This window comes from Lepidochelys olivacea (assembly GCF_965140295.1).
Source record: "Lepidochelys olivacea isolate rLepOli2 genome assembly, chromosome: 4".
In the NCBI taxonomy this organism is placed as follows: Eukaryota; Metazoa; Chordata; order Testudines; family Cheloniidae; genus Lepidochelys; species Lepidochelys olivacea.
The window spans coordinates 34,852,431-34,875,343 of NC_140414.1; the positions used below are offsets into that span (position 1 = coordinate 34,852,431).

The following is a 22,913-nucleotide window of genomic DNA, read 5'->3' on the forward strand; positions in this document are numbered from 1 at the left end:
TCATGGAACAAAAATCTAAAATTAAATTTTGTAGTTTGCATTCCCCCTATGGAAAGGCAAAAAAAATAAAAAATGTTGTGGTGGCACTTCTAGAAGGGTCATGATAGTTTTCCTATTGGAAAAAAATGGGAAAGAGCAAATCCTTAAATGCCAAATGTAGATGTTGAGCTAATAACAAAAATCAACTTGTCCTTTGCAGACACTATCTGTAAGTATCCAGATACGTCCATTCTGAATTTGCTGCACAAATGTTTGTCTTTAATAGATTATGAAAATCTGAGAACTCTGACCATAATCTCTGGTTCTTCTGTGAGTACGAGTCAGTGTAGATTCCACTGTAGGTGTGCATGCTCCCCAGGCACGCAAGAGCAGGTTCTTTTTGCTAGCAGTGTCCACTGGGGCTGTGCATGAATCCTATGCCTCCTCATGCTCCCATGATGGTCTCTCATTTTCCTCTGACCATCCATGGCAATGGGACAGAACCTAGTGGTGTCCTATCTGCTGACAACTCTATTATTATATCTTCATCTAAACTTCTGAAACACTTCAGAGCTGCCTTCAGTCTCTTACAACATCTTGGACTGAATAATTCTTGGCTGGATATAAATTCTTCAGTCTAACCCCTCCTGGATGAACGAACGAAAACACACAAACACACACGCACATGCACACACACGACTCCCCTGAAAAGGACCTTAACTTGGTGGGTTCAAAACCTGTAGGCTTCCAGCTGTGCCCAACCAGTGATGCACTAATTCCACTTAAAGATGGGTACAGCATGTGCCTTTTCTGCCAGGGTAAATTCCACATTCTAGTTTGCCTTTCTTTTGCTGCCTGAACCAAAAAATCGTGAGATGCGAAACTCAAACTCCATCTTTTACAATAATCCATGAGAGTGGCATTGGAGTCAGAAGATCTGGGCTCAAACTACTATGGTAGCCAAAACTTCACCTTCTTGTGCTCCATCAAGGGGACAGATGATACCTAAGGCTTCAGCAGAGAAGTCAGCACCATGTGAGGAACCATCACCAACACTGACCACAGCACTGGCTACATTAACACTGACCAGAACCAGGGCCATGGACAGCAAAACCTCAGACATCAGACCGGGTCACTGAAAGAAGCTACCTAGAATGCTGAGGCAGGATCTTGAGGAAGAACTCAGTGTCCTCTCATGTAGAGACACACAGGAAAGCATCAGGGATAAATCCTCAAACTCTCCCAGCTCTGAAGATGAGTGAAAAGGAGCAAACTACAGTGCAGCAGAATTCCTTGGTTCTGGACCCCACTGCCAACTCCTACCTTGGTATTATGGGGGAACAGTTGTGGACTGCAGAATGGTCAACCTCCCTGAGATGTGCACTGGTACTGACAGAAGCACCTGCACCCCTACCCAGTGGCGGCACTATACCCACTGGCACTGCCTATGGAGGACACATACTCATCATCACTGGGGCACACCTCACCAATTTCCCCCTTAGGGTCACTGAACTGTAAGAGTCTGAAAAACTGTAAGAGTTCTTCAGAGCTCAGCCACTGCATCAGGACTGGTATTGGTCCTGTCAGCAACCTTCCAACCACCTGTATTCATACGGGATACCAGTCTGGCCCTTCTTGGGATAAACGGCCCTCCTTCACAGGCCTGAAGGAGCCACTCTTCTCCATCAAGAAACAGAAGATCTCCCTCTCTGGCAGCCTAACTGGCAAGGCTGCAGACCCCCAGAGTACCAGGAGGAGCGGGACCTGTAGGCACAAATCCATCAGCATCTGGCATTGCCCCTCAAAGACCTTTCCTCATCATCAACCAGCAAGGTGGTCACCTCAGCATTGATACCAATGCTGAATGATTTCAAAGCATTCCAAGAGCTCCTGATATGGATCACAGACACACTGGAGATCCAGACTTCAGTCATATCTGAAAAATCTCACAAGCTATTCATTTTCCTATCTTCACCTTCCCCATAAATGTGGCATTGCTAGATCCAGCATGAACTCCGTGGCAACTGCTAGCCACTGTATCACTAACAACAAAATGTATCAAGAAAAGATACCAGGTGCCACTTTCCAGGTTCAAGTATTTTTATTCTTACCCTAATCCCAAACTCTAGTGGTCTCAGTCATCCAAGAAAAATTGCATTTGGCCAAGAATATGCATAAAATCCCAAATGATTGGATCTGCTATCTCTATATCACATCAGTGAGTGGTTCCTAATTGCCAGACTCTCCTAGACAAATGAGAGTTTCTTACATGGGACAGAGCAATGCTATTTATCAACAAGCTCCCTCTCTCAAGGCTTGAGAGGAGCTTAAAGACATTGGAAAAGATGGACAATTGGTGGCAAATATGTCCCTGCAATCCACAATGGATGTAGCTAGATCCACAGCCATTGTGGCATTAGTGAGGAGGGCATCCCGTCTTCAAGCTTAGGGAATTCCTCATGAAATGCAAGCCATAAGAGGATTTGCCATTTCCAGAGCTCTATTTTAATACTTAAAGAGGAGTGAGCCCTTGCAGCGCTCTCACTGTTTCTTTGTGTATTGAAAGGCGAGGTGATCTCTCCACGGGGACTCTCCAAGTGGATTACACAATGCATTTCCACTTGTTACTAGCTGGTTGGTGAGCCACATATGTGAATGTCAAGACTTACTTCACCAGAGCTCAAGCGAGCAAGTCGGCATTTGTCAGAAATGTGTCAGTCTCACAGATCTGTAAGGTAGCTACATGGACAAACCCACTGACCTTCTTTAAACATTATGCACTTGACATGCAGCCAGGGCAGATGCCAAGTTCCGAAGAGCAGTACTTCATTTTTATTTAATTTTATTTGATTAGCACAGATCATACACTTCATACCCACGTAGGGGCACTGGAACAATTTGTATAATGGGGGTGCTGAGAGCCACTGAACCAAACTGTAAACCCCAGGATATAATGGAAAGCACTTCAAGCCAGGGAGTACGGCAGCACCCCCAGCACCCTTAGTTCCAGTGCCAGGGTACCCACTATCCAGAAGAAGATACTGCTTGCCAGTCACATACAGTGGGATTCACAATGACACATTCGCAAAGAAGAAAGAAATTAAACTTACTTCTTTGAGGGAGCCTCTGCATATTCCCATTTGTGGGATCAAGGTGCCTGCACCACAAACTTCTGGAACCGTCTGAACAGGAGTATCCATTGTGGCCCCTCTCTCCTCCCTTTTCCTCTGATCCTGGAGGGTTCTAATGGTGTAAAAGTGGAGAGTGGCCCCAACCACCCCTCAGCTCCTTCCACTAATTTGGAAATTCTTGCCCTGAGACTCCAAAGAAGCAGGGAAGATGGGCAGGGAGTGTGAACATGCAGAGACTCCTCTTGCAGAACTCCAGTTACAGGTAAGTAACCTTCATTTCGTTGTTGAGTGGTCTCTGCATATTCCCACTTGTGGGAGTTAACAAGCAGCACAACCCCCAGGAAAGTGGGCTGAGGAGTTCTAGGTAAACAAGGACTGCAGAATGGCCAGAACAAGCATCAGCTCTGGATGCCAGGTCAAGAGTGAATAGATCAATCTTCTCCCTCCCCCAAGTTAAGTTTTAATTGTAGGAATTTTTTTTGCTAAAAACAACATATGTAGCTGCAGTATCTGTCATGCAGCGTGGTGTGATGAAGAAAGCTTGAGGGCATGCGGTGGACATGGCCTTTCTCCTGTCAGTTGTGCAGCAAGAGCACCCGCCCTCGGGCTTCCAGCTCCCCATCTGTTGCCTTTCTGGGTGGAGACCCCCATCTCTCTCCCTTCTGATTGGGCTGTTTCCAGACTGCACAGTTCCCTGCCTTCACAGTGCATTTCCCAGCACTGACAGGTTGCTCGGGGGCACCTGCTGACTTTCTCTTTAGAGATGGTTGACAGGTGTAATTGCCACACAGCACTTCCTGTATAAGTCTACTTTATTCTTAAGGTAAAAAGCATTACAGAGAAAACAATAAAAGAACCTACATGTATGCTAATAAGCTTACCAGAGTTAACCCTACTCCTAACATGGATTTTGGCAGGACCAGTCCTTCAGACCCTCCCCTCCCTCCCAGGATTCCTTGTGCTCACCAGTTTATCACAGCTTCAGCTCAGAACAAGCACAATGTCCTCTGTGACCTCCGTGGTCCAGTCCTTCCAACTAAGGGTTGGGGCCCTCCATGGACCTGTCTGTTTGCTGGATCAGGAAGCAGGTCCTGAGACAGTATAAAACCAGGCTATTCATCCAAAAACCCTTTCTTTGTCTAAAAGAAAAGGAGTACTTGTGGCACCTTAGAGACTAACCAATTTATTTGAGCATGAGCTTTCGTGAGCTACAGCTCACTTCATCGGATGCATACCGTGGAAAGGGAGCTGTAGCTCACGAAAGCTCATGCTCAAATAAATTGGTTAGTCTCTAAGGTGCCACAAGTACTCCTTTTCTTTTTGCGAATACAGACTAACACGGCTGTTACTCTGAAACCTTTCTTTGTCTATTGGTCCCTGGAGAATCCAGTCTGAATTAGTATATGCATCTCTGTCCAGGGGAGTGGTTTCAAAGGGTTGATAACAGAGGAAGTTCAGTAGCATCCCACCTCCCTACAAGAGAAGGTACTTACAATGCCAGAATAATACATACACAATTGCATTTTAATACAATGCATCCCAAAGGTATTAACCCTAACTCAGTAAGGTTTATCTTAATCCCATAAGGTTTGTTCAGATTTTACAGGATATTGTCAGTGTGTCATGACATGGACAACCTTTGGACCATGACAGACTGATTCCTCTTGTGTCAGCACCATCTTCCCAAGGCTTTGGGAAACTTATAGATGCGTTTTGGCCCCATATAAATAGTGACAAAGTTCTCTGAATATGCAAAATTTGATCCTTGCCTTCTTGAATGTAAATGAGGTGCAAGGATATACCGGCATTCTAGTGGTCTGCAGAAGATGGAAAGACCAGGCTTCTTAGCCTTTGGCTCAGAACCCTAAACAAGAACATTATCCCCATTGGGAAAGAATTTAACTTGTATTTATACCATTTTCAGAACAAATTAATACAAGTCAGAGATCTATATGCAGCTTTGGGGGGGGGGGTATCTATGCCCTGTTGTGGTATCTATGCCCTGTTGTGGATCCACTCAGGGTTTTGTGGCTCCCAGATCTATGATTGGCTGCTGGATCAGAATCCAGGTTTTGTGGCTCCTGGATCTATGTATGGCTGCCAGATCTGGATCTGGGTTTTGCAGCCTCAGATTCATGTTTTGCTGCTAGATCCAGATCCGTGTTTTGCAGCACCAGATCCCTGGATGGCCCCCAGGTCCAGATCCAGTTTGCGGATCCATAGCTTTTGGAAACTGGATCCAATGGCCAGAGAGCCACTTTAGGCATATAGTTAGGTCTCCTAGGCCAGGGACTTTAACAGTGGCCAACCTGAGATGCCTCCCCTATGAGCAGGGATGGGGCGGCAGGCAAATTCACTCCTGTAAGACATTCTTAAAAGCAGATGCTGGACTTTATTCACTGCCAACTTAGTCAACTGGGCCTGAGAAGCCACCCACAACAGTAGGCGTGTGTGAGGTGACTCCTGTGGCTTCAGACCAAGTCTGTACCAGAGGGGCAGCTCCTCTTTTCTTTTAAAAGACAAACTGACAAACTAACCAGAGGGCAGTTGCCAGTGCAGCTGTTACTGGTCAGCAGACCCCCACTTAGGCTTAAAAGAGAACACCTGGGCCCTGAAGGAGCAGCAGGGAGTTGCCTTGGGAAAACCCTGTAGAGAGCAGAAAGCTCTGTAGACCTTCTCTGGAAAGAGTGGGGAATTGCCCGGAAGCCAGCAGAGAGAGAGAGAGAGAGAGACCGACCGACCGACCGACCGACCGACCAACCGACCTGCTGACTTTCCTGAGCTAGAGAGTTATGCCCAGAGAAGGCTGAAGTGGGCTGAAGGCTGGGGACAAGGTGTGGTGAGAGATGTAGTGAGACAAGCTGGGGCTGTTTATTGATGAGCTGGGGACTTGCTTTGTTATGATTTATGTGCATGGGAACCCTGTAATAAATTAACACTGTGAGAGCTATATTTGTACTTGATAAGACCGTTGGGACTATTTCTGAGAACCAGTGAAGGAGGGAAACTGAGGCATGTTCCTTTGTTGTGCCATGGCCTGCTGCTGGAGGGCTCTCCAGTTGGGTTTGCCCTATGACATAACTCTAAACACATTTTGCCTCCAAAGGGCAGAAAAAGAAAAAACAAAAACTGTCAAGGAAAGCATAGAAGATGCTGTGGTCCAAGCTTGCTGCACCATCGGTGTTTAGAAAAGAACTGCATTTCCCCTTTTATACCTTTTTTATACCCTCAAACCCTTCAGGACTGGGGAATTGAAGGACAAGCGGGCCCAGAGAACACTGCTGTCCAGAGTGCTCTGGAAGCTCATGGTGCAGATGCCTGGAGCCTCAAGTGGAAATATGCCCAGGCCACCTGAAGAAGAACGGTTACCCTACAGGAACTGTGGTTCTTCTAGTTGTTTTAGTCAGTGTGGAACCCATGACCTGCCCTCTGTTCCCACTTTAAGAGACTTCAACAAACATGAGCTTCATACTGGAAAGAAAATGAGGGAGGGTCCTGGTCTCCCCACTCTTTATGTCATCACATGAGAGCATGAGGAGATACAGGGTGAATGCACAACCCCGATGGACACTGCTAGCAAAAAAAATCCAGTCTTATGCACATGGGTCACGTGTGCGCCTAGAGTGGGATTCACAGTCCCCTTCTAGAATGGTGGTTTTCAAACTGTGTTTCATGGACCTGGGGGTCCACAGACTATGTCTAAGATTTCCAAAGGGGCCTGTATCTCCATTTGAAATATTTTAGGGGTCCGTAAATGAGAAAAAGTTGAACCCACTGGTCTAGAAGACTCACAGTTACCGTAGGGTAATTATCTGTTCTTTATTTTTTCTGAATAAGGACTTCAGGATTTTGTTCAGTATGAATAAATAAACCCTGGCTATTGTGCAATAATGTTGGCAGCCATTTTGAGTTTGGCCTAGCTCCTTTCCACTGCCTAGGTTGCCTCTCACCTCTAATCATCTGGGTTTACAGATTACCTATTTCCTAGATCCTTACTTCCTTCACAATTTACACTCCATAGTCTCCCCACCCCACTATATTGTATAGTCTTTTCTATCTAATCTATCACCATCTTCATGGTATCTGAATGGCTACATGTTTTAGAGCTTTCTGTTCTCCAGGATATGGGGGGGGGGTTGTTTTGTTCCAGTGGGATTTGCTCCAGTCCTCTAACGTGAAAGAAAAAAGCTGGTTTCATATGCATCTGATGAAGTGATCTGTAGCTCATGAAAGCTTATGCTCAAATAAATTGGTTAGTCTCTAAGCTGCCACAAGTACTCCTTTTCTTTTTGCAAATACAGACTCACACGGCTGTTACTCTGAAACCTGGTTTCATACAGGATGCTACACATTTATATTCATATATTAAAAAGTAAAGATTACAAATTATAAGCACATCTACTTACCATAAAGTGGTGCACTGTCACCATGACCCCCAAATGCCCCTTACTTCTCTTGCAATACCCCCTGTTCTCAGTAGCTACATACATGAGAGGGGTAGACTTGGAATAAAGAATTTCTTGGTATAAATTTGGATTAACCTGCATAATTCATATGTGGCTACACCATGCATTAGTAATGCTTCCATCTCTGTCTCATGCCTATAAAACATAAATATTGACCTGAACAGATAGGTAGATATGGACATACAGAGCACAGACAGTTAACAACCTAGGGGTAATGTAAGGTGCCTCTGAAACAATTCCTATATGAATCCTTCATTTAAAACGTGCTGTGTTTTCATGAAGTATTAGCTTTGGTTTCATCATTACAGCTTTCTGGGGATGGGGAAAAGGAAAATAACATATGAGGATCTTCTCTAAATTAGGATGATAGTTTCTTTTCAAAGAGAAACTGTAACGAGTCATCGCTACACATTTTTAGTCAGCCATTTACTGCAGGTATTGCTTAGGAATAGATAAAAGGCATTCTAGTGCTCAGCCCTTTTTCAAAGAGAGGGTTTGGTTTTTTTGTTGATGGCATAAGAGTGCCCCCTATTGGAGTTCCGAGAATGAAAATGCCCACTGAGATAGAAACATGGAAACAGATTATTTCTCACATTAAGTATAGAATGTTGCAGACTTTTTATCCACCACAGTAGATGTTTTACAATATATTTTATATATAAGAAACCCAGAGAACATAGTAAGTGATAATTATATAGCTGGTTTACATGAACATGGTATCACTTTTAAAATTTATTCACCTGATGTAGTCCCCAAGACACACAAAATGTTTCTCACTCTAATTAGCAGCAGAACGGTTTTAAGCATTAAGAGACATACGCAGGGGACCACAACAACATGAAGGGAACCACAATTCACTACTAAAACCTACTAGGGGATCTTCTGTTTGTTTGGGGACAGTAGGTAGACAGCAATAGACAAATGTAAACATTCGTCATTTTGTGGCCTCAGAATCCCTCATTAATAAATTGTGCTAAGTATGTTTGTGACATCTGTCCAAGTATTTTTAAAACCACTGATTTAAAAATGAAACATCTACCAGCTGCTGCTTTTAATATCATTTTCTCTGCACAAGCTTCTAATATATTGCTGTCTAAAAAATGAAATCTGGGATATTATTAATTCTGCCTCAGCTTTTTAAATAGAAAGTGAATGCAATTCTGGGCAGCCAGAAAACACAATGTGTGGAATATGGGGAATATGGAAGGTGGAAGCAAAGGCTCAGGAAACCTTTTTTTTTTTTTTAAGGCATTGGCATGAATTACAAAAGATGATATACAATGGAACTGTATGTCATGAGCTGTAAAAGTACATCTGGAGACCCTTTCATCAGAGCCCAAGGTGTACAAATGGGTACGGCGAATTGGGGCAACTGCCCCGGGCCCCATGTTTTGGGGAGTCCCGCTCTTCAAAAAAATCGTGAGGAGTGGACAGGGAGATGAGGCGAAAGGCGGGCGGGTGAGGAGGACCCCCCTACCAGAACCTCCCCCTCCCACCCAGGGCCTCCTGCTCCCCAGTGGGCCCTGCCGATCAGCACCTCCCACCAGCCGTGGATCAGCTGTTTAGCCGCTTTTGCAGCGTCAGGAGGTGCTGGGGGGGTGGGTCTGTGGGGAGCACCCCCTTAGGGACGGCCCCGCCTTTCATGGTTTATAATACAGTACGACAGTACATCTTGGTCAAACTCAAAAAACAGGTGGTGTTGCAGGATAGTTGTCCCATTAAAGGAAACTGGGCTTGGCTCTCCTATTCCAGTCCAGGTGGATGATGAAGAGGGCAGGGTAGCACCAGGGGACTATAAGTGTATATCTACACTGCAATTAAAAACTTGCAGCTGTCCCGTGCCAGCTGACTCAGGTTTGGGGGTTGGGCTGCAGGGCTGTTTCATTGCAATGTAGACTTCCAGGCTTGGGCTGCAGCCCAAGCTCTGGGACCCTCCCACTGCACAGGGTCCTAGAGCCCAGGCTCCAGCCTGAGCCCGAACGTCTACACTTCAGTGAAACAGTGCCCAAGCCCAAGTCAGCTGGCACAGGCCAGCCACGGTTGTCTGATTGCAGGGTAGACATGCCGAATAAGGTCTTGTGAGCAAGAGACCAGGAGAGTCAGAGCAGACTGGAAGGGCAGGAGATAAGAGCTGCCAGAGACAGAAGGTAGTTCCTGGGAGAAGGCTGAAGGCAGGAGAGCAGCCAGAAGGTTTTGCTGACTGACATGTCTCAACCCAGAGGGCCAGTGCTGGAGAAGGCTGAAGGCAATAGCAGCAGAAGAGGGAGATTCCTGCTGGCTCTAAGTCAGAGAGATGGAGCCAATGGCCATAAGGGGCTGAAAGAAAGGGGAGCAGTGAAGGGGCTTACCCACTGACGTCTCTTTGCTGGAGAGCTGGACCCTGAGGAACAGTGAGGAGTGAAGCCAGGGGGAGTGAGGGGTGCTCCCAGCAGAGAGGCTGTGGGAGCTCCCGCTGGGAAGAACAGGATTGCACCCATGAAGGAAGGGCTGGACTGTCCTGGCAGAGGGATGGAGATGTGGCAAAAGACACTGGCTTATGGTGAGAACAAAGCTGGCTTTTTTAAGGACTAATTGCACTGGGGTGACGTGTTGTGAGACATTTGTGCTATGTTTTGTTAATACATGTTGATGGACTTGAGAACATGGTTGCATGGATTTTCTAGGGATCCAAGAGGGAAACTGAGGTGAGGGACCACATACAGGGCAGCCCCTAAGCCAGGAGGGGGCACCTGGGAAGAGGCTTCATGTCTACAGAAGGCATGTGGGAGACAAAAGCTAAAATTTTAAAAATATGGATAGGTAAAGTTAGACTACTAAGGTCGTATTTTGGCACATAAGTGAATTGATTTTCACAAGTGCTGAGAACCCCACAGCTGCCATTTATTTTGCTTTACTATTAAAGATAAGAAACCTTTTATATTCAGTGGGAGCTGCTGGGTGCTCAGTATTTTTTAAAATAAGGCCATTTATTTAGGGTCCTCATTCTTGGCTCCCAGTCTCAAAAAGTTTAGCAAAAACTATGAAGAAAAAATGAGAATGCAGTCTTTCCCCTAGAAGCCATCTGTATGGGCTTTAATAGGAGCTCTGGGAAATCAGGCCACGTTTCTTTAGATGCCTAAATATATATTTAGGTGCCCAATTTGAAAATTTTGGCATTAGAATGCAGCTTTTTGGAGTCTGAAGATTGAAAACAACTTGTCTATGTTGCAGCAAGGAAATGGGTAGAAGATAGAAAGGAAAGAGATGTGACTTCTGGTCATCTGGAAGTATATGGTGAAGAAGAAGATAAATCTGAGGAGGATGAAGAGGATCCATATACTTTTGCCGAGTTGGATGACAGTGTGTATGATATGATACTGGCCTCTGATGAGGAGAAAAGAAAGCAACACGGATCCTTTATTATAAACCGGCCACCAGCACCTGCCCCTCGTCCCTTGTGTTCCCCTAAAGAAGAGAACACTCCCTACATAGTACAAGGTAAGGTTTGTTTAAAGATATATACTGACAGATAAGTTGTACTCCAGGTAGAGTTGTCTGTTGTGAATGATGAATATTAATTTTCTAAAGATTATCTTCTACTTGAGGCTGAGGTCCTTGGCTTATTAATGAACTTGAATCAACCTATTCTCTCTTTGAAACAAACTGAAAAAGTATCCAAGCTGTTGCTAATTTCAATTTTGCATCTAAGAGGATGCTGCTTTTTTTAAAAAAAACCTAATCAAAATTACTTAAAATAGTAACACAATATGAAAAATTACTCAGCCAAATACTCAGCTGGTGTAAATTAGTGGAGCTACACCAGTTTACACCACCTCAGGATCTGGTCCATTCTGTTCAGTGTGTCCTTCAAGCAGTTAACAAAGGGTGCAATATATTGCCCAAGTAACAATATAAAAAAAAAATCTTTCCTTTCCCCAACCCCAGCTTCAGAACTTTCTTTACTGTGGTTCTTCCCTTAAATCCCATTATTTTGAAATCCATTCTTTTAAAATGTGTTTCTACAGGTAAACAAATTGATACACTGAGTAGTAGTCTAAGTTTCATCTCTATTTTTTGTTGGTTTACATAATTCTCAATGAATATACAATGACAATGGTAGTGTTCCTGAGGTTATTCCCACCTTGTTTTATGGTGCTATCCTTCATTGCTTTCCTTCTGGAATAATAGATTCATAGAATCCGAGGTCAAAAGGAACCATTGTGATTATCTAGTCTGACCTCATGTTTAACACAGGGCCAGAACTTCCCCAAAATAATTCCTAAAGCCAATCTTTTGGAAAAACATCCGATCTTGATTTAAAAATTGTCATTGATGGAGAGTCCACTGCAACTCTTGGTAAATTAATCCAATGGTTAATTAGCCTTACTGTTAAAAATGTATGTCTTATTCCAATGTCAATTTGTCTTGCTTCAACTTCCAGCCATTGCATCATATACCTTTGTCTGCTAGATTGAAGAGACTATTTCAAATATTTGTTCCCAATGTAGATACTTATAGACTACAATCAAGTCACCCTTTAACTTTCTCCATTAAAATGCTGATTGGCTGCTTGCTCCCACTTTACCAAGTGATCCATATAGCTCTATATCAGTGACCCATCCTCTTCATTATTTGCCACTCCCCAATTTTTGTGTTGCCTGCAAACTTTATCAGTGATGATTTTATGTATTCTTCCAGGTCATTGATAAAAATGGTCAATAATGTGACACCAAGAATCAAGCCCTGTGGGACCCCACTAGAAACCAACCCGCTCAGTGATAATACCCCATTTGGAGTTACATTTTGAGACCTATCATTTAGCCAGCTTTTAACCCATTTAATGTATGCCCAGTTAATTTTTAATCTAAATGTACAATGCCAAATCAAACACCTTACAGAAATCTATGTATATACACTCTTATCAACACAACTTGTAAATCATCAATAAAAGACATCAAGTTAGTTTGACACAATCTATTTTCTAGAAGCCCATGCTGATTGGTATTAATTACATTATCCTCCTTTAATTCTTTATGAATCAAAAGTCCTGTATCAGCTGCTCCATTGCCTGGGATTGATGTCAGAGTGACAGGCCTAAAATTTCGTGGGTCATCCTGTTTACCCTTTTTGACTATTGGCACAACATTAGCTTTCTTCCTGTCTTCTGTAACTTCCCCAGTGCTCTAAGAGTAATTGAAAATCAACATTAACATCAACATTAGCAAGTTCCTCAGCCAGCTTCTTGAAAACTCTTGGAGGCAAGTTATCCGAAACTGCTGATTTAAAATTCTGTCCATTCTTTTTTCATTTATCACAAATCATCAGTAAACTGTGTTGAACTCAGGGGAAGAAGATGTGGAAAAGAACATTTAGGAACTGCTGTTTCAGTATCTATGATTAAACATTTCTGTATCCTGACCACACACAGCATTTCCTTTCCTAGCAATCTTATTGTGACATTAAATTAGCATTTTGAAATAAAGTATCTTAAAGGTTTTTGTGTGCACAAATTGTCATTATGATAGCTAATGAGTAAATCTCAAAGATATAGAAGCTCATTTTGGTAGAAATAATTACACATAAATTAGGATGTGTATCTGAACTTTATCAAAGTGATCTGAAATTCCTGCTTCTGAAAAATTGCTTTGGAAATCTCATGGGAGCAGGCGTTCTGGTGAGATGTCTAGTACTTCCTGCTTTTATTCTGTCAGAAATACCATGAGAACAGTGTTTCCTCTTCTGTTTGAATTACTTGAAAAAGAAAAAAAATCAGTTAAAATTATCCTCATTTATTTTATTTTTTAAATTAAACAAAAGTCATACCAAGTTCAGTTTGAGTTTTGGGCCAAAGTTTGGGCAGGTTCTTAATTTATCCAAATCAGTTCATCCATCTCTAACTATTACAGAAAACGTAATTCCACAGTTGAAAAGCTCCTTTCTTCAGTTTTATGTAAATAAGGATGATACTGAAATATAATATTGGAGTTTAAACTATGCTGAAGGGGTGGAAATGAAAGAGAAAATGTATACAGAAATGTGATAGGTGTTTGGTTGGGATGGGGATAAAACTCTGTCTCTAAAAAACAGAGTTACCTCAAGTGTTTGTACTCATTACAGACAAAGCCAAAAGAAAGAGACATTGGTAAGAAGTGGAGTGTCAAATGTGCTGGAAGTGTAGTTTGTTTTGTTTGGGATTTATGATTTGATTATTAATACACAGACATTTTAATTTTACTATGGGTAGTTTGGCATATGGTATTTTGCTGGCCTTTAAGTGTTTGTCTCCTAAGATTTCCACAGAACTCTTAAGTGCTATGTAAAGAAAAGCCATTTTGCTACACTGAATATTCTGCATCTGCACCACATTCGCCAAAAGGATCTTTTCTTTTACAGAGCTATTATGAAAGATTGTTGGTATCCTTAACCTCAGTGGTTTCCCTCTAGGTTTCTCAGAATTTAGCTGGATGTAAAAGAATTGCACTAATTTCCTAGGTTTCAGAGTAACAGCCGTGTTAGTCTGTATTCGCAAAAAGAAATGGAGTACTTGTGGCACCTTAGAGACTAACCAATTTATTAGAGCATAAGCTTTCGTGAGCTACAGCTCACTTCCTCAGATGCATCAGATGCATTCCTCATCTGAGGAAGTGAGCTGTAGCTCACGAAAGCTTATGCTCTAATAAATTGGTTAGTCTCTAAGGTGCCACAAGTACTCCTTTTCTTTTTACTAATTTCCTAGAAAGTCATCACTTAATTAGAAAACTAATTTTCTTCCATCTTGTATTCTCTGAGAGAGGACTTGGAAGATAAGATTCTTGTGGTATGTTTCATTTAAATTCCCCATTCTCTTTATTAAGGACATAACCTTACATTTATCCAATAATGGCAAGAAAACTATAACAAATGTCTTGCCTTTCTTAAAGGCAGGGCTGGTAGCACCACCTCTTATTAAGGTTATCCAACACTTTCCATTATAAGACCCTGATTTCAGTTCCTTATAACTTGGCCAAACTTTAAAAACTTTAACCATTTGAGATGACCTTTTCTGTGCTGGGTGTCTGCCTCAAGCTGCATATTTTTTAAAAAAATCAGCCAAAATGGTTCAGCTGTTTTGGAAAATGGAGATGGGGAAAAATACATTGTTTTGCCCATGTTGAAAGAGAGTTCTTTGAAATGCTATAGTGCCCCCATGCTGTGGAGTAGGGACTGACTGACTAGCATCTAGTTAGTGAAGAGAAGGAATTCTGATTCATCTGATTCAAATGCAGAGGGGACAAAAACTGGATCTTTAGGAAAGGAAAGGAGTAGATTGGGACCAGGAGTCTTATGAGCCTGGGACTGGAGGAGGGAGAGAAATTGTGACTGTGAGTTGGAAGGGGGAGGATTGGGACTGGCTGGGCAAGGAGAATGCAACTGGGAGCCATGTGGGGAACAACTGCTGTCAGTTGCTCCATTAGCTGTAATGGCAGAGGTTTGTGTGATGGATTAAATGGTTCCAACCCTGCTGATGAACAGCAATGTGGGTATCAATATGATGTCACAAGATGGAATTTGTTTTGTCAGTTGGTTTTTTAAAAAAAAACAAACAAACCTCAAAGCTGTGTTAAAAGAACATTATTAAAGTTGCAAATTCAAGCCCTCAAAAGTTAGGAAATGCCAGAATTAAGGTTGTCGGTACAACCTTAATTTGGCCCCCTTGTCCATATGCATCAATTACACGATCACATTTTTTTCCCACGGGACCCCTGGGTGATTCAGTCCACAGGCCTATTTGACCCTGCTCTTGGGATAAATCAAGATTGAGTACTGTTGTCTGTAGGACCTTTGCATCATTAGTTGCAGCAAAATGGAAGATCTATACTGAATAAGACATGGGATTGTACTAATAGAAGGGACGGTCTCATGTTTAACACGGTTGAATGCTGCTCTGAAGAGTTGGATTCTATCCCTGTTTCTGACACAAAGTTTCTGTGTGGTGGTGAGCAAGTCACTTAAACCAGACTATTCACAGGTGGTCACTAATTGTGTGTTCCTCTTTTTCTAACCCAACTTGAGATCAGGGGCCTGATCTTCAGAAGTGCTGAGTGCTCACATTTACAACAGAAGTAACTGGGAGCTGTGCTTTGAATGTATAAAGTGCTATGTAATGCTAGGTACTCTGAAAAATTGGCTCCTCGTGTCTCAAATTGACATTCAAAATCAGTGGATAATTTTGACCTTCATCTCTGTGCCTCAGTTTCCCATCTGTAAAATGGGAATAACACCACAGTTTACCTCACAGGTGTGTTGCATGGGCAAGCTTAATTACAGCATCCCCTAACTTCTGAGTGCTTGATTTGGAAAGAATAGTGAGGTTGCAATGTATTTTTTGTGTGAAATTTACTAGGTAGATCACTTTGGGAAACTTTAGCTAAACAATGTTATTTAAATGTAAAGTATTATCGCCAAGGCCCTGATCCTGTATTGTGGACTGGACAGGTGTAGCCCAGTGGTGAGTGTGGGTTAGTGGGGGCTTGTCCAGGATTCTGAATTGTTGTGGCCTTCAGATGCTCAGGATGACCATCCCCTGTCAACAGGAAGTAAGTAACCTACTGGTCAGTGTGTGTTCTCCTCTTCTATAGCGCATCCAGAGAGGATACAAGTCTGTCACTGCTACCACTTACAGAGTCTGCTTCTTAAGATCAAACAGTAGAGATGCATGCTATTAGCTTAGGAGAGCCCTTCACATTCAGTCCTGATGCCAGCCAAGAGGGAGGCCATTCCACAAGTAGATCCTTCTTGAAGTCAGTAGCATTCCATGTAGGCAAACGTTTATTCAGGGCCCAGTTTCTGTTTATGGTGCTCACTCATTGAGAAATGATCAAATAGCATATACCGCCATTTATGTCCCTGCAAGTACAGCCTGGACTCCAGACTTTAAAACTGTCTGATGACATGCTGCCTGCTGGGCACTTTGGCCAGTCTAAAATGCAGGGCTTGATTTCATAGAGTTTCTCGTGGCCAGGTTTGAGTTCTTGTGACAGGGTACTATGTGTAGTACCCCAATCACCTGCTTCAGCGCTGGGAAGAGTGCAGGGTTCATTGAAGCCAATTATACGCTTTCTGTTGTGGAATTGTGCATACCTAGTTGATGATCTCTGGGCTAATGAGGTAATCGGATGGAACAGGAAGCAAGGGGAAGCTCAGAAGGGGCACTCAGAGCGTGAGCCTGGGCTGAGGAGTGAAGGTGTCATGGAAGCCTCCTCTCACTGTAAGCTTGCTTTACACTCTGTTACTTTGTAAAAAAAGAATAAATACACACTGTGGTGAAAGATAATAACCTGGTGTGTGTTTGGGCCCATGCGAGCACACAAACTGACCAGGCAGTGAAGTACATCAGGTAGTGACAGAGGCGCCCAGTGACAGCTCTTATTTTCAAGAAATACATTAAATTCTGCTACCTTTGGGCTCACAGAAGAACCCATGCTCAAAGTCACTTGGTCTTCTCTACCCCTTCCTCACGCCACCCCAGCCTTGGTCCACCGTGTCTCTAGATTTCCTTGTGGAGCTGCCCTGCTCTCATGGGTGCATGGTGATACTAGTCATGGTCGACCTCCTGATCAAGATGGTACAATTTGTTTCTTGCCACAAAATCTCTTCTCTCCAGGAAACAGCGTGCCTCTTTTCTAGTTCCACAGTCTGCCAACCAGTAGCGTATCAGACCGAGGCCCACACTTCATCTCCCACTTTTGGCATGAATTTTTTAGTTCCTTAGCGTGGAGCCCACTCAGGCTAACGGGCAGATGGAATGGGTCAGTCAGGTCCTGGAGCAGTATCCCCATTGTTCCCTGAACTACCAACAAGGTGACCCTATGAGGACTTTGCCTACAATAATTCAACCCAGGCCTCAACACGATAGAGCCTGTTCTACATCAGTTATGGCTTCTATCCACGCTTTCACTGAGCCTCACCCACAGGTTTCCCCATACCTGCAGCCATATTAAAAAAGCATAACTTTAGAAGCAGCCAGAAACAAGATTGTGACTCACTGGACTGGAGAAATATGTGACTAACCAGCTTTCCATAGATCACCAACAAGTGCTCTGCAGACCACAATTTGGGATTTGTTGATTTAGAGGCAATTAACATAGGAACCCATGATACCATTTATACACAGCCACTTTTCAGAGTAGGACTACGCTTTGAAGGATGATGGTCAGATGTTCAGATGGTGTAAATTGGCATCGCTCCATTGACTTCCACAGAACTGTAATAATGTATACAAGTTGAGTATCTCGGCCCTGTGTCTCCCAGCAGATGAAAGTAAAGAGATCTGTAATTTAATGTTTTTATGACCCTTCAGCTCGGAGATTCCCCTCATTATTTTTTAAAATCATTATGAGTTCTAATAAGGTTTCTCTTAATTTCCTGTAATTTTTTGCCAGATTATACTGAACATGTGAACTTCTATACTGAACACTCCACTAAACATACTGCATCTTTAATAAACAGTTGAGTGTATCCCTGCTTGTTGTTTAGTACACACCAGTGTAAATATTCTGTCTTTATATGAAAAGTTCATCAAAAGATGAAGCTGCAGAGTGGTGCCAAATAGCGCTTTGTCCAGATGGTGCGCATTCCCTGTGTGCTCCCTCTCCGTTCCTTAAATTCTTAATATTCCTTACCAGGTTATTTCAATATGTTTCCAGCTATGTGCTGTCAAAACAGTTGTTAAATAAATGTATTAAGGGATTTTGTTTTTATTTTACAGTGAAATTACAATGCTCATTATAAGTGCCAGATTAACAGCCCTGGAACCCAATTTTCTCAATTTATCCTCACAACAGGTGCAAGCTTTCCCACAATGCCCAGCAGTGTGCCCCAACTCAGACTTTTGAGGACTGCCTCAAGGGTTGAGGTGATACATTAAGTATCCCTCATTGAGCAGTCATTTGCCTCCTTGCTGAACCGACCAATGAGGGTGCTAATTGTCATCAGTGTCGTTTGTTATGTGGACACCTGGTCCAGCAGGAACTAGAATGAAGCCACAAACTTGTTTCATTTGTGTCTTTAAAGAGCTCTCAGGGGGCAAAGGCTTTTACTATTCTACTTCACCCAACCAGTGACATGCTGTAGTCTGTGTCTCATTACATATCCCTGGAGCCATACAGTCCCCCCAAGTACATGAAAACATTTTCGCATCTAGAAGTAGCTGTTCCTGGGACAAATTTCAAGCCAAAAAGTCAGTAGTGGAACAATATTCCAAAATCTATTCCAGAATAGAGTACAAGTTGCACTCTAGCATCTCATCAAAACCAAATGAATTTGCACCACATGCAGCAACTGGTGGTTGGGTTTTCGGAGAACAGGAATATTCCATATAAGGAACAGGCAGTGTTTACCCAAATGCTGTAAAAATCCCTCATTTCCAGCGCCTTAGAGACTCAAGAAACAACAGATTTCTTGTAACTATAGCAATCAGTTCCAGTGTGAGAGATCTCTATTATACTAAGCACTGAGATTGTTTAATGCTCTAGTAGTTTTACTGGCTAGAATGGGGATTTTTTATTCTGCTTGTAAATTGGTATGCTAACTTTATTGGCTAGATTGGTAAACTAAGATTAGATTTTAGATGAGCAAACTTTGGGGCCTTAAGAAATCTACTGAAAAGGTGCAATGGGAGGAAACATTTTTAGGATGCACTACTGTGATTGAAAGCTGAGGAGTCCATCGGACGCAAAAAAGGGTGCAGTTTCATCAGTCCTCTGGGGAAAAAAATACTACTTTGTATTAAATAATTAAATATTAATTGGGCTAGAGAGAGAAAGACACATAACCCTGTGGATAAGGCACTTGCCTGAGAGGTGGGAGACCCCTGTTCAAGTCCTTTGCCTCATCAAGCACAGTGGGGAATGGCCATTTTGGGTAGAGTTAGACATGCTCCAAGCACCCTTAGTGGATTGAGTCCCAGAAGTGAGATAGGCAAGGGGAAGGCCTATCTTGACCAGCTTCAAAGATTGTGCTGGCACTTAAATATTCAGACATCTGCCTCTGGCAGTCAGGTGCATGTCCAGAGGTGAAAACTTAGGTGCCCAGGGAACTTTTACAGTGGAAATTTAGGCACGGAGTGAATTTGAGCATCTACTGAGTTAAACAGCAGCCAAGAGGGAGTTTTGTGAATTGCAATAGCATCTAAATTGGGGACATATGCACCTAAATCTGGGGGTGCAAGTTCTTAAGTCCTTTTGTGGATCTGGGACTAATAGATTCATATCCCAAATAAGACATAATTTTGTTTTCTTTCTGATCCATCTGCAAGTACTGTGTGCCTTTAACTATCTCTCAGCAGAAGTGACCACATGCTAGCAATAATATTTGTGGAGAGGAATAGGAGTAATTTGAAACTAGGAATTGCTGAAACTTCCTATTTTCTCACTTTTTGAACTGCTTTGGTGGGTGTGATGAGGTGTGTACTCCACACAGGCTCTGAAGGGGTTAATGTGGGCCTGAGAGGCCAAATAACATACCTGACAGCACCTGAGAGAGAGGAGAGAGAGAGAGAGAGGCTTAATGGATGACCAAAGCCCAACTGGGACGGGGATGGGTGGTGATTATAAAGGTAGGAAGTTTGTAGCATGAAGAGGCTTAGGGGATTTGGATAGATGTGGCTGGTTCTCTTGCTGGGGCTGAAGTGGAAAGCTGGTCAGGCTAAACTGCTGGTTGGGGAGAGATGGAAGTGATAACAAATGATACTCAAACCAGGCTAGAAAATGTGGATAGGGAAAGCATTGAGGAAGATTGGTTGAAAACAAGGAAAAAGAAAAGGATAGATTCTTTAGAACCAGCAGAAAGAACTGCAAGTGGGAAGACAGGAATGGGACATGGGAGAACATTATATAACAGTAAAAGCCCAAGATAAAGATAGGGTATGTCAATCACCTGATGATTGCTGAATGGTTCAAAAAAGGTGTTGGAGATATAGTAAGATCTGGGAAACTACCTCATGGAGTCTTATTAGTGGAATGCAAAAACAAAGAACAAATAGGAAAGCTCCTTAAGACAAGACAAAGGTGCTAAGAAAGCTAAAAATGAACAGTTAGCTACCTGGATTCCTAACTGAAACAAACAGGGTAGATGCGACAGGTGTCAAAGATTTGGTCACTTAGCAAATAATTGCAAAGGGAAATTAATATGCAGCAAGTGTGGAGGAGACCATTCATATGATAATTATGAGGAAGGGACAGAACAAAAATGTTGTAACTGTGAAGGAAAACACAGCTCAGCATATGGAGAATGTACAGAGGCAAAGTAAGCTAAAGGAATATAAAAAACAACATCATTAACATCTCATATGCAGAAGCTGCTAGGAGACACCTGGAGAGAAAAATAATACCCAGTTGGGGGCAGGGATTTCCAAGCAACAAAATACTGAGAAGAAAGTAATGAGTGACATTGGGGCAAAAGGAGATGATATACTACGTATAGAAAAAGAAATTGCATCTGTGACTGAAGGCATACATGGTACTTCTTTCAGACAGGAAAGAAAACAGAGAAAATGAGACTTATAGTTAAAGCTGCTGAAAAGTAACTATGAACTACCAATTTATCAGAGGAACATCTCCCATACTTTCCTAAGTGAAGGAAGTATTGAAGGTTACAAGAATGGGGGTAACTATTTTTATCTGGAATGCACACAGTCTTATTGCACATGGGCAGGAATTAAAGAAATGTTATGAAATGAAATGAAAACAAAGCCTGATGTACTATGCATAACAGAGGTTTGGCAAATAGAAAAACTAGACTAAAAAAATCCAAGATTTGGCATATATAGACATGCTAGAGAAATAGGAAAGGGTGGGGGTGTCTACACCTTTTGTTAAGGAGAATCTAAACTACCTTGATTTAGAGTTAAAGTTAAATATCAAGTATAATGCTGTTGAGATACTGACACAAAACAGCTCTGCATCTCTCAAACTACATAATGTTTATAACCCCTGCAGAAAACTAGACTATAGAACTGAAAGAATTAACTGCGGATGTTACATGCCCATGTATTATCTGCAGTGATCTGAACAATCCCAACAGATTGTGGGAAAGTTGGAAAAATTATAAGAATGGAAAATGTCCTAGAGCAATTTTTTTGAAGATAATAATTTAGTAATATTACATGGTGGAAAACCTACCAGGTTCACTGCAGCAGACTGAAGCCTTTCTTGCCAAGACCTGGGAATAGTTTCTAGTAACAGAGCAAGCAAATGCATCTAGGAAATTTACAGAGAGGATGAAATGGGTAGTGACCAGTTCCTGACATTCATTAGATATCCAGGAAAAGGAAATACAAAGACAAGACTAATACCCCTCTTGAAACCGAAAAAAAATCAAATTGGAAACTATTTAACATGAGGAACACGTGGGCATGCAGTGTATCAGTGAGGATACTGAGGAATTCTGTAGTAATATTACTAAGGAAATTATAAAGACAGCCAGCCTAGCTATTCCTAGGATACCAACCTTTATAAAAGATAGAAAAGCGTACTGTGGTGGAACAAGGAATGTTTACAGTTAATTAAGGAAAGGAACAAGGCATATAAGAAGCAAAAGCTACACTAAATGGTGAGGACTTAATGACGTATTAAAAAAAGTAAGGTACTTGCACATAGAGCTATAAAAAGGACGAAAAGAAAAAGCTGGAAGAAATCTGCGGGAAAGTAAAGTAAAGATATCAATACATCAGAGGTACACAAACAATTTCAGAAAATGAATGGAATAAGAATAAGAGCAACACAAAGCCTTGCAGTGGAAGGTCATAGAGTAATAAGCTCCAACAAAGAAAAAGCAGAAATTTTGGCCACCATGTTTCAAAAAGTCAGTAATGATGAGGCTCAGGGGATAGAAATTAGGGAAAGGAAAAGAACATTCCTTAATGATGATTATGACATAATGAATAGGTGGGAGGAAGGTGTCAATCTTATTTTAAATGAAAAATTCCGTATTCAGGACCTCCAAAAAGTGATGAAAAGGAGCAAAAGCACTACACGAGGCAAGGACAAAATAAGTTTTGAAATTCTCAAATACTTCATACTAGGTGATGAAAGCCTGAGGATAATACTAAAATTAAACAATAGCATATAGAAGAAAGGGAAAATATCTATCTGGAAACATGTGATTATTGTCCCAGTGAAGAAACCAAGCAACATGCACTTTGGGCCTGAGGCATACAGACCAATTACCCTCGCAGCATATATAGGTACAACTATGAAAAAATGATGACAGACAGATTAGTAATATGCCTAGAAAGGACTAGGCTCCTAGATGGAACACAAAGTGCGTTCAGAAGAAGTAGGAGTGTGACTGACCACATTGTACTGATAGAGACAGAAAC

General features: G+C 42.2%; 1 protein-coding gene and 1 long non-coding RNA gene across 6 annotated transcripts in view; one reads left to right on the forward strand and one right to left on the reverse strand.

Moving 5' to 3' along the window:
- Positions 1-21,801, reverse strand: part of LOC311519420 — a 70,538-nt gene extending 48,737 nt beyond the window's left edge. For all 5 annotated transcript variants that reach the window (XR_014711273.1, XR_014711274.1, XR_014711275.1 and 2 more), the window contains exon 1: positions 21,715-21,801. This is a non-coding gene — a long non-coding RNA (uncharacterized lncRNA). The remainder of the gene's footprint in view (positions 1-21,714) is intronic.
- Positions 1-22,913, forward strand: part of BANK1 (B cell scaffold protein with ankyrin repeats 1) — a 304,009-nt gene that overhangs the window by 245,975 nt on the left and 35,121 nt on the right. The window contains exon 11 of the mRNA XM_084625875.1: positions 10,787-11,053. Coding sequence (XP_084482001.1) covers positions 10,787-11,053 — 267 coding nt within the window. The remainder of the gene's footprint in view (positions 1-10,786; positions 11,054-22,913) is intronic.